We start from the raw sequence: 13,466 nt of genomic DNA, 5'->3' as shown, positions 1-13,466 counted from the left end.
AGAGAAAACTGAACAGCAGCCATTCTGTGGCTCGCTCAGTCAGTCTCAACACTCCAGTTTTTGCCCAAAAAACCCATTATCATTATTACTGTTACACACCCAGGAAATAACACAGGAATAAAAACAAGGTCGAACATTTAAGCGATTAAATCAGACCTTGTCTTACCTTCCCGCGGCTCGAAGACCAGAGATTCCTTCCTCGTTCTTTCAAAGGAGAAGAATGATATCCCCGGTTCCAAAAGCCTCACGAACCTTCTCACTATCAAGCCAGAAGGCGGGCCTACAGAAAAAGCTTCATCATGGGCCGGCCACCGGCCTGACTGTTCAAAGATGTTATCCTGAACGTGCACAGATTTTAGATAGGGGATAATGGGCATATGGCCTAACAACTCCCTCGGGAGGAGGCCAGAACTAGGAACTATACAACCTAATAAGGGATAGTATACGTAAGGTTATGTAAATAACACACCTAACCTAGCTCTAGCCTAGCCGCTAAGCTACGGGCCTTCTTACAGGGCCACAAGCCTAGTGAAGCCCGGGCTTCACCTCCAAATCTCATGGATAAGAGAAAGAAAGTGAAGCTCACAAGCAAACAACGTCAGGCGGCCGATTAAGACCGACCTAAACATTTACATATTAACTGAAGTGACAAGTGCTATCAACTTCAGTCTGCCCATCCCCTAATTTTCTTGACTACATGCTCAGAAACCTATACAGGAAAATAAGGTCTTATTTTAAATGAATAAAATATAGACCCTCCTGCGGCTCAAAAACCAAAAACTCCTAATGCTCCTTTTTACATGAAAGGATGGAATCTAAGGTTCTTTTAAGCCTAAAAGATCCTCTTACTATCAAACAGAAACAGCGGGCTGATAGAAATAATGACTATGGGCCAGCCATCAGTCTGACCATAAGAAGCATCTGAGCATGATATATGTCCATACATATATACACATATACACATCTATATACAAACATGTATATAAGCATACATATATATATATACACATATATATATACATACACACACAGGAGGTGGAAGAAGAAGAGGAGAGGGTAGATATAAATCACCCTATAGCTGGGGATCGACTACAAACACAACAGTGTTTACAATCGATCACCCGTCTCACTCTCTCTTCCTCCCCCTCCCGCCTGTCTGGGTTCAGATACAAAACTGAATGGCTAGGGGTTTTTCCATGCCTTCCCGATCTCAAACACGGAGATCAAACGAAGGAATGGAAAGTATGGAAGCTGCCGTATTAATAGACAGAAAGGAACCGCTCGTCGAGCCGTCCGCGCGCGGCCCCTTTCCTAATGCGCTCTCCCGGCAGCTGCAGCCCGCCGAGAAGTGCGTCCCAAACACACAGCAGCTCGCATACACCCGCCAGAGGAGCGCTCGCCGCCGGACGCGATGACGTCAAACACGAACGTCATCGTCATCCACTCGTTCTCGCCCGCCCCGGGGAAGTTAGAGAGAATAAAACTTTCTCAAACTTCCCAACGAGCTCATCTGCGAGCCCTATGATTGCAGCCACCGTTAAGCCTCAGCACAAACAGGGCCCGGAACCAACAGGCAATGATGCAGACAGCTCTTCCCTCGGGAAGAGTGACAAACGAGAACAGCGTAAACACAGACAAACATACAGCAGTGCCCTCAAGCACTGTGTATGCGTGCTCCTCTCCAGACAGAAAACGCCCAGAAAAATATGTATATCAAGTGTCAAATTTTTCCTGGGACACAGATAAACACATTTATGAACGTTTGTAAGGCATATATTAAAAACCCTCCCGGAGTTGGTTATAGATGCAATCAGACAGAACAGGACCGAAAGACGAAAAAGATAGTGACTGTCTCTCCAGGTGGTCCCTTTATACATCCGGGTCGCGCCATATGACGTCATAGGCTGTCGCCGGCCAATAGCAATTGGAGTTGTTGGATAGTGCTTTCGACACCTGGGTCACGTGACGGTTCCCCAAAGCGTGGCAACGCAGAGTTGAGTTCCCTTCGAAAGGGAACCAAATGTTTCAATATTCACGATTTGGAGGCTAAACTATATTTATTATTTAAACGCTTTTATTGTAGCCTACACAGACTACTTAAAATAAGCAGTAGGCCTATAACTTTTTATATATTTGGTTGAATGTATATATTTTGACAGTTAACATGCTGTGGTGTCAAGTTACTAAAACTGCTGTTGTGTGTGCTTGAGGCGCTTTCATTTTGGTAATGTTAATTACTTATATGAAATAAATTTCGCGCATAGACATAGGCTATTTATTCCTTTTATATAATTGAATCCTTTGTTCTCCGTTCACAGAAGCGCTGCAGGTGCGTGATGATGATGAACCCTCATGTTCTGTTGTTTATTCTGGTATTTGTTTATGTAGGCTAAAACTAAACCCCTGGAATTTTTTAATGATTCACAGACATTTATCAAATTTCGTTTAATTATAATTTAATATAGCCTAATCTTGTCGGTTAATGAAACGATGATCGCGTCAGTTGAAAGTCAGGAGGAAAAACAGAAATTATATTGACAAGGCAACAATAATTTTCGTTTAGTTTACGTTTTTCAAAACATCCACAGAACTGCATACAGTAAATTTTCCCGCTGTTTAAGCCACGAATATTTACAAAATAAAATAATTACAAAGATGATAAAAGATAATAAAATAATTACAAAGATAATAAAACTTCCATGTTTAATATACGAGAGTTTTTGTTTTGCTGTTGTCCACTGAAGCAATTGACGCAGAATCGCCAATAGCCGTTAAATCGAAATTGAAAGTAAAATGTTCAGGGCCATTTATAGCTAATTCATTCAAAAGCGAAGGAAAGACAGAAAAAGTGAGGATAGCAAGTAAACTGTGACATATAATAGTAATGTTCACTGTGTTAATAAAAGTGCTTAATTTAAGAGATAAAATCTGTATGGCCATTTATAAGCTAAGGAAAACTAAAAAGCCCCCCGATGGTGATACCGTTATTAGGTGTTGCCACCTAGTGGATAGACTATTTTCTAATATGACTGCATAGTCTACTGCAAGGAATGCGTCTGCTAAATGATTGAATTTAAATGTATAAAATGTAAACAAAACATTAAAATAAGAAAAAAAATGAGTGCAGTAGCCACTGATCTATAATAGATAGCTAATAGTCTGTCATTATGTATAGCCTATTGATCGGTGGTAGTAGCCCAAAGGATGTCATGCGCTTGGTAACAGATGTAGAGGCATTTACAAAAAACAGCTTAAAAACAGACTTAATTAAATTGACTGTAGGTTTTTTTAAACTTTTTTTTTATCTGTGCAAACATATTTCTGTGAAATACGCGTTAGGTTGCACAGAAGAAAGCCGATTTATGACATCTACTGATATAGCGGCAGAGGACTGTTATTTTGTTGAACGAACTGAAGATGACGTCACTGGCTCAGATTTGATTGACCAATCGGCTGAAAGGGGCGTGTAATGACCGCCCACATGTGGAAAACGAGTTTTGAAGTCGTGTTTCCGTTTTCTATCCGTGACCCGAAAAAAACGAAAATCGAGTCAAAATCTCGTTTTTCCGTTTTTTTTAACAAACGAAAAAACGGGAAACGACGGTTTTCTCGTTTCTGCGTATTTCATTTCAAATTGGAAAACAAACTATCAAAACGTACACGGACCGTTACGGCTGCGACGCGGCTGCCGGAGCTGATTCGCGGCCACTCTAGTCAATGCTCGTGTTTACACCAGCCGCGCCGCGGTGCGTTTGAGAAGCGTCCCAGAAGCTCGCCGCGCCACTTCGCTAAAGATAGGCGCCTCGCCTATTTTTGACGGACGCCGCGTCAAAGACGCGCAGCTCAAATACAAAATAAAGTCAAAATAATCACCCTGAGTAAACTCCTGGTCATATTTCGCATCACTACGATGCCAGAAACTGACGACAAGAGATTCGAAGTTGAAAAACTTGAAATTTCTTTGTTTTTGTTGTCCATAACTGGAATTTTAAGTGTATTAACTTCATCTGTATGTCTACAGCAAAATAAAGTATGGCATAGCAATAAACACAATAAAACCGGACAAAATATAACAATTTAGCCATTAAAAACACGAAAAAAATCAATGAAAAAAACGTCAGACATGCAAATCTCGTGGTATCGGGAATTCAGCCGCTTCGCTTCTGAAATGCTTCTGGTGTGAGTTGACACCGCTCAGAAGACGGAACAAAACCTTGCCGGAGCCGTAATGCAACGCACACGCGTGCAGTGTAAACGAAGCTTTATGCTTCTTACGCGGACTTTTGGGACTCAGTTTTGAACTGGTGTCAAGGCACAATGAATGAAATGCACAAATGGTAATTAAATAGAACCCCTGAAATGAACGAGGGCGAGCTGTTTTATTTTCACATTTTGGAACATGAAAATTCATACCGGTAATATCAAGCCACTGAACGAAAGAAACAGCTGGCTGACCCCTAGAGGGGTGGAGAAAAGGGTTGGGGGGGGGGTGGAGGGGGGCGGCCCCCCTGTTCCAACGTCTATGGTATCAGTACATCTGAATCAAATTAACTTGTGTATTAAAGCATGCTAGCTGATATTGCTCACTAAATAAATAGTTCCAGGGGATGTTATCAGATAGTAGATTAGATATAGATTAAAACAATTTATTCATCGTTGTGTAATTAGAGAAAAAGGATTCTAAACGGGGTTAAATATAACTTTGGGGCTTGTGGTGGGTGAAAGTGGTAAAATGAGAATATCCTTATTCCTTATTAAATGTACAACCCAGATGAAAAAATACTATAGTAAATAGTATAGTGTTTTTGAACCATACTATAGTAAATTGTAGTATACTATATTATAGTATTTACAACACGTTGTTAATGAATGCTACAGCATACTGCAATATAGTGAACTGATAAACTGTAATAATTACTGTATATGCTTCAGTTTTTTACTACAGTATACTGTAGTGTATATTGTAGTAGGCCTATAATATACCCTAAAGTTGTAGAAAACTTAGTACAGTATTGGGTAACGTAATTTGTTTATATTACTATAGTTGTTATATTATCACAGCAACTATAGAATTACCACAACAAATTAATTCAAGTACTTTACTATAGTATGGTTCAAAAACACTATGGTATTTACTATAAATTACTATAGTATTTTTTCACCAGGGAATAAAGAAAAAAAATCCTTATTTTAGAATATATATTCGAGAATGTGTTGATTCTGTTGACTGTCTATTATGTGACTGTATATTATGTTTTTGGATTGATGGGGAGAGGGAAGTTTATAAGTGAGATTAAAAAAAACAATGCTTAAAAGCAGCACAAAAAAAAAAATTATATATATATATATATATATATATACACACTAGGCTAAATGGGAAATCATACTAAATACCAAAACTGTATACTACTACTGTATTTAATTTCTCCCATTTTGTTTCCTTTTATCTTGCTTTCAATACAAGCACAAAGGGGATTCAGATCCTGAAGACTCCATGCAATGATGCTGTCACCGCCAGTCTCTGCTCCTTGGATTTTGCAAGCTTTTCCTTGCTCCTTATTTTTAATAAACCTTTAATAAACATAAAAGTTCCCAGTGTTGTTTTTTGTGAAAAAGGGCAGATACACCTGTATATGATTAACACACAACTTGGCGCACAATCTTTAGTTCTATTTAGATTGCTCCTACTGACTAGAACATAACTTTCTCCTTTCCGTGTCAGTGGGGAAACCATGCATTCATACTGCTTTCTCTGAGTGACTGGATCATCCTCATGCAACACTGCAAACCATAGCGGGGAGACTACAAGAACATGTAGGAAAGGACAGACGAAATGCTTGACATGCAGTTTATTATAAATGTATAAATCCATTGCACTAAATCAGTGCAAAAGTCAATGTGTGTATAATCATGTTTTATTTAAGAATTGAATATATTGTGTATGAATGTATATAGTAATAAGTGAATGGGGTGCATAAGAATTGTTAACATTAAGATTAATTAAATTTCACTTAATAAAATTTTACATTTCACTTATTTGCAATGGGCTTTTTAAGACAATCACCTGTCACCTGCAGGTCTCCTGTGAAACCATAGTGAACATGACATGATTGCCCTTAACTAACATACAAGTTAAAAAAACATAAAAATACTTAAAAACAACTGCAACGCGATCTTTAAACAAGGTAATGTTAGCCAGAAATATATTAACAAGGCAGGCAACGCTGGTTGACAACACTAATCCTCAAATATTAGCAGGTTTTTATCTTTTAAAAACAAAATTGCTGTAACTACATACACATACTACATTCACATGTCGGTGTATTATATAAATATTGAAAACCAATGTATTTATTGACTATAAATTACCAAAAATCACGGTTCTATCTCTCAAACCCATAGACAGTAAAAGAAATGGACACAGCGACCCCATTGGAACTCAATTGAGAGAAGTGAAGCCCATTTTTAGCGATTTTTAGCACTTCCGTTTCTGACGCGCAGACTCAAACTAAGCTTGATGACGTCCGCAACCTGTCTGACAGATGTAAATCTTCTAGTAGCTGTGCGTGCAAACTGCCATCGTTAATCTTGCAGAGACGGCGAGCTTGAGCGGGGAGTTCTTTGGCGTGAGTAGCAGGAGTAATTATTCTGATTAATTATTTTGTATAGTATTTTAAAATGTAACGCCAGTACGCCATATTAAGATAATCACCCCGATTGCCTGCGAGCTTCTCCTCCTGTCTGTACGGTAATTTCTCTACTGTGCGACAGAGAGTCGAGTGGTTATGACGCAATCGTTAGCCTATTTTTACAAAAACTGTTTCTACGGGGCCATAATGTAACATAGAAGGTAATGGAGCCCTTTATACATTGTCGTGTATCTTTAGAAATAAATAATGGACAAATTGAGTCTTTAAACGCCTCAGATGTAAAGTTATTCACTGTCAAAGTGACGCCAAAATGAATGGGAGTCAATGGGGATGCTAACGCAAGTGAAGTTCTGCTACAAGATGGCGGCACCCGGCCGACTTCAACTTCCGGTCGACTTCCTTGGGCACTGCTCAAACCCTATCATTTTGAATTGCCGCCGAAGCACTTCCTGGAACTATCTGAAGGCTACACGAATCACGTGACGATCAAGCGTTTTGAACTTCCGTTGTCGCAACTCTCTCTCTCTATATGGCTCTGGTTGGCTCCATCCTTCAGATGCGATCCTCCAATGAGACGTTGCTACGGAGATTAGACACGTCCCGTCTATTGTCTGTTGATTACATTGCGTGATATCTGTGGAACATTCTCCTGTTTTATTAACAACTTTATAACGTTTCTTAATATCTTCCTGATACTGAATTTCAGTGTTTCATTCACACAGAATTACAGAGAATTATAAATCCTGTATTTAGAGCTCAAACATGACACACTTCTTACACACATATTACTAGAATGACCTAATTAAAACAATGATTACAAGAGAAAGAAAATGCATACGGGAATACAAACATATAATGCATTGACTCCAACATGTTAGTAATCACATCATAGCATGTGTTATTCTGGATATAGTTAATATTTTAAATGATCGACAATTGTCCTTTTGAGATTCAAGATTGAGTCTGTAAGCATAGAGTCATTGAACAGCGACCAGAGTCACAAATGACCGGGTCAAAACGGACTCCTAATCAGGAGGATGTCTGTGTGGATCGTTGTTCTTTTCAGGTCTGTTTAATTAGTGTTTCCTGTTCTGTTTGTTTGATACAAAAGGGTTTTGTGAGCGTCTATAAATTTAATGTGATCAGGAAGGCCTCAGAACAGATATTCTCTGTTCTTAAGTCACGTTACCACTTCTCTTAATGCTGACTAGCTGGAATTAGGAGCTATCCAGTGCCCCCAGGGATTTTGGTGTCAGCAAATGAATCCTTGGTCAAATGAAGCTTTGTTTAGTCATATTGGTAACGTCATTTGGTAAGTCCTGTCGAACGACGCCCTACAAGATGGAGTGTCCATGGAGTGTATTTGACTCAAACGTGTGACTAATCTATAAGAGCTCAAAATCTCTATAATTATTAAGAGTGGCAGATTAATTTAGATGATTTTATTTCAGATGTTTGTGTGATGATGTTGTTTCAGATCCTCCTTTGAGCAGCTGCAGTATCAGTTCAGTCACTGTGACTCTGACTGACGGAGGTTTTTGTACGACTCTTTATCACTGTGTGAATGTTACATCACTCACACAACCACCAGAATTTGTTCTGCAATTAAAACTCTGACAGTAATAATTTCCAGCATCTTCAGTCTGGACTCCACTGATGGTCAGAGTGAAATCACTGTTAGATCCACTGCCACTGAATCTAGATGGAGTTCCTGACTGGAGGGTGCTTGCATAATAAATCAGGAGTTTAGGAGCTTCTCCAGGTTTCTGTAAGTACCAGCTGAAATAGTATTTCCCGCTCCATATGAGCGCATCTGTGCTGGTTTTACAGTTGATGTTCACAGTTTGTCCTGGTTGAGCTGCTGTCATTGAGGGACTCTGAGTGACGGTGATCTGTCCTCTACACTCTGAAACACACAACAAGAAGAAAATCAACTCAAAACTTTGACAATATACTTGAAGAAATGAATTGATATCAAACTTGTGCTCCACAAACCTTGAGCAAACGCTGTGAGAGTCCAGATGAAGATGATGATGAAGGTCATGTTGATGAAGATTGTTGTGTGTGTCAGTGATGAAGTGTTAAACTCACAGCACTATAAACACTCTCAGAGCACTGAAGCATCTGATCAATATGCAAATGAACTCATTCTGTATTTAAATGAGGCTCTAAATGAAGGTTCAGGAGGAGCTCGTTCATCTCATCCTGTCAATCACAACATCAAATATAATTGTGAACTTTAAAAAGCATAAAATAGCATAAAATTTAGAACAATTCAAACCACATATGAAAAATACTGTGAAAATTAAATGTAGATGAAACTTATCATCATCTAAGCAAAAGTGCTTTAGTGATCATCAGCTCGACTGTAATTCGGCTGCAGGTACGAGACCGCAGGTGATCACAGCTGTACTGATGACAGAAACCCTTCAACAGTTTTATTCATGTTATCTTGCACTACATCACTGTGCCACTAGAGGGCGGTGTGAACAGACAGACACACTGAAGAACAGGAACGGACGAGGTGAATAATAATGAGTTAAAGGTGCTAAAGAGGATCTTTTCGTCGACTGAGAAACCAAAGACTGTTACTGAGTTTTTGAAATGAGCGCATGCGTAAGAACAACCCCCCTCCTTTGAAGGAACGCCTCCCAAAACTCGTAAACACTCGTATTGGAACACGAGTGTTTACCACCGGCATTCGCTGTATCATGTTAGTGGATTCATTATGTCGGACTCACCGCAGGTAACTCATAATCTGCAGTTGTTACTCCTGTCTCCTGACAAAAACATTGCATGCAGCGCCTGTAGAGTGTGGAAAGTTACTGGAGCGCACAGCCGCGCTCGTCTCTCACAAGGAACGTCACGGCAGTGATTGACAAGTCAGAGGGCCAATCGTTTACGCGATGATCACATAAACAAACTTCATCGGGCGAGATCAGGCGACAAACTTCACCTAGAAAGAGATGCTGATCGCGCTTGTGTTTTACTCGACGGGTGAGTTGTTTTGATTCGTATCTTTACAGAAAACGTATGCCATTATAACGATCAACACGATTAGTATTATGGGGCATACACGCCAAACGCGGGGCATCGCGTCTCTAGATCACCGCGAGGACGCGTCTGATCCATAGTCTGATCACGTCTTTGCATTGACTTTGTATGTAATCTAGTCGCGCAAATCGTTGAACTCGCGTTTGCTATGTATGCCAAATTATTGTGTTTGAATGTACACGAGTGTATATATTTGTTGAACAAGTGGTAATCGTTTTCATATCATCTGACTAAACAGTAATCAATTAATTTGATAATTTACTGTCAAACTATATTTGCTGTATTGTATTGCAATATAGCATGACGCAATATGTAATGGTGGCATGTGAAAATTGTCTTTTTCAGACACTTACGAAATCCAGTATTGGATAGATTTTGTTAGTTACTGTAGCAGCTACAGTGTAGTTATCATAATTTTACATCATAACCTCACAATAAAAATTGTGCTGTCAATACATATGATACATATGGTAAAGCGGAAGCAGCGCCGGCGATTGTGGCATAATAAAAGTCCCGCTGCTCGTGAGGCGTGTGTTGTGCAATTGCTCCAGCTCCTCGTTCAGCTCCCACAACACTCGATCCTGATCTGCTTCATACTGCAGTAATGTTAATAATCGCATCCATTAACATGTTTTCTTCCCAAGTCCTATTGCACTGTCTGTTGAGGTGGAGACCACATGTCCCAAGATTCCACACTCAAACTTGCCGTCATCAAGCTACGCCTTTGTTTTGAATAGGCCTCTAGCGACCTCTAGCGGACAAAATTATTACATACTGCACCTTTAATGCAGTGATGAATTTATTCGATGGGGCTCCAGTGTGTATTTAAACGGTTAAACACTATCCCTGCATCTCAATCAGCTCCCTAGCTCCCTAGGTCGTGAATCAGTATATAATGAAAGTGAATGTGGCTGATACCCTGATCAGTGCCCTGACTACTGAACTAGGGAGCTGATTGAGACACACGGTATGTATTATAGCACTATATGCAATCGCGCCTCCCAAAGTGACAAACAGGTACTGTAGTCCTGGCCTAAAGTCATTGGTTGAGCCAAAGGATACATACAAGCTGCCTAATATAGTGACCTACAAAATGGCCGTAACAGGTTATTATGACCTTCATCTCTGAATCCCATTCATATAAATGACTGATTTAAAAAACTTCTGAAAACTTTCTGAAACTCGGCATGTTTACTCAGAAAGTCTTGTTGTCCATGTGTATGAAGTTCTGTGAATTTTGGATTCAAACATTCAAACTGATGGAAACTGAAAAATAGATTTCTTCTCCTGTGGTTCCCTCTAGTGGACAACATTAGTACAACATGTTGTAGTCCGTCGGCCATCTTGAGTTGCCGAAAACTTTTTTCGATCTCCTAAACCACTCGACTGATTCACACAAAATTTTGCATGTCATCTATAGACACTAATGACAAAAGTTATCAAAAGGATTTTAATTAGTCAAAGCGTTTAGAAGATAGTTCATTTAGCCATGGCTCAATACACTTATAAAACTATATCTTCTCAACAATCTGATGAACCCAAATTCTGTTGATCACTTGTTTGATGTCTTCAGGGTATCTAGATGATACACAGATAAATTTGGGGTTAAACAGACAAATGGTCTAGGATGAACCCTTCAGTGTTTGGATCTCTGATAATCTCACCTGTGCTCGATATTCTCAGTCGTCTGAAGCTCTAAAATGATGTTATTGACTTCAAATCTTCTCATCTGCTGCAGCCCTCATATTTGTGAATGAACTTATTCAGTGTTTCTAGCACAAATCACTGTGACTCTGACTGACGGAGGTTTTTGACTCTTTATCACTGAACCAGGATAGAGGTTGATGATCCCAACTCTGATAGACGTCAGGACTGCTTTTACAGGACATGGTGAATGTGTTTCCTAGATGAACAGATTTCACTGCAGGCGTCTGAGTCGCTTCACCAACTGATTTATTATTATTTATAATGTTTCCTGAGGTGCACTTATAATGTTAATATGATTTTTACATCAAATAATTGTCATAATTTAGAAATAAATGGCTATTTCCACTCTGATTTTAGCGCTCTGATTGTTTACATGTGGAAACTTCTCGAATACTATCACTACATTTTTACTATCACAGCTGTCTAAATGAACGAATGGTGAAAAGTGTTGATTATTGTAATTATATTATAACAGGAGTTTTGGGAAGTGTCCAGATAAACTCTCGCTGTGTGATCAACAGCTTCAGTTCCTCAGATCTTTACTGTATAGCTAAGATTAGGAAGAAAAAATAATAAAAGTACATGATCAAAAATATCAATGACTTTAAAATATTGAGTGAGTGGAAATGAGGATAAATAAACCAGAAATGATCTAAAAATGATGATAACATCAAAAGAATTTCTAATTATCTGAAGAAATACAGATGAAGCTCAACAAAGCTGATATTAAGATCATATTTGTGTTTCTGCACTGTTGAGTGTGTGTGAAAGTGTGTGAGCAGCTGCAGTATCAGTTCAGTCACTGTGACTCTGACTGACGGAGGTTTTTGTACGACTCTTTATCACTGTGTGAACACCCAGTTACTGTTGATGACATGTGCACTCTGACAGTAATAATGTCCAGCATCTTCAGTCTGGACTCCACTGATGGTCAGAGTGAAATCACTGTTAGATCCACTGCCACTGAATCTAGATGGAGTTCCTGACTGGAGGCTTTTTGTATAATAAATCAGGAGTTTAGGAGCTTCTCCAGGTTTCTGTAAGTACCAGGCTAAATAATGTCCATAAGAACTACTATAATACACATCTGTGCTGGTTTTACAGTTGATGTTCACAGTTTGTCCTGGTTGAGCTGCTGTCATTGAGGGACTCTGAGTGACGGTGATCTGTCCTCTACACTCTGAAACACACAACAAGAAGAAAATCAACTCAAAACTTTGACAATATACTTGAAGAAATGAATTGATATCAAACTTGTGCTCCACAAACCTTGAGCAAACGCTGTGAGAGTCCAGATGAAGATGATGATGAAGGTCATGTTGATGAAGATTGTTGTGTGTGTCAGTGATGAAGTGTTAAACTCACAGCACTATAAACACTCTCAGAGCACTGAAGCATCTGATCAATATGCAAATGAACTCATTCTGTATTTAAATGAGGCTCTAAATGAAGGTTCAGGAGGAGCTCGTTCATCTCATCCTGTCAATCACAACATCAAATATAATTGTGAACATTAAAAACTTAGCTGAATATTAACAAATAATGATGTGCATTAAAAATCATTTATAATAAATACTGCAACATTATGGTCAATTTTGATTTCATGGTGATTTTAAACACAGAGAGGTGAATTATGTATTTGTCTTTCTCTATATCAGAGCCGCAGCCATGGATGGAAAGGCTTTTGTTGGACTGAAGATTGTTGTCAGCAGACGGTGGTCTGTAAGCGTTGTAAACTTTCGCCCGTACAGATATTGGTAGAAATTCAGTACTTTCTTGAGTAATTTCTTGCTAACACTGATGCAAGGTTAAGGATAAATTGACTGTAATAGTTTACAATTCCCAGAAATGAACTAAGTTGACTGACGTCCTTCGGTGCAGACGCATCCACGATTGTCCTGACCTTTTGATGTGCCCCAAATACTGCAGCAAATCTTTAAAGAATTCACATTTCTCGTGTTGGACACACAGCCCAAACTCATCCAGATGACTGAGGACTGTGTCTACATGCTTGAGATGTCACTAGATAGCAATGAACATTGTAAAATCTGATCC

At 39.2% G+C, this 13,466-nt stretch overlaps 1 gene segment (V, D, J or C); it reads right to left on the bottom strand.

Annotated features, from left to right (window-relative positions):
- Positions 1-12,238: 12,238 nt before the first annotated feature.
- On the bottom strand, positions 12,239-12,729 carry LOC125264003. The segment is given in 2 exon segments: positions 12,239-12,591; positions 12,681-12,729. Coding segments are annotated over 2 exon segments (387 nt in total).
- Positions 12,730-13,466: the final 737 nt, after the last annotated feature.

The sequence above is a fragment of the Megalobrama amblycephala genome, linkage group LG3 (genome assembly GCF_018812025.1).
Source record: "Megalobrama amblycephala isolate DHTTF-2021 linkage group LG3, ASM1881202v1, whole genome shotgun sequence".
Lineage (NCBI taxonomy): Eukaryota > Metazoa > Chordata > Actinopteri > Cypriniformes > Xenocyprididae > Megalobrama > Megalobrama amblycephala.
The sequence above is the reverse complement of the archived record's forward strand: the minus strand, read 5'-3'. Positions and strand labels throughout refer to the sequence as shown.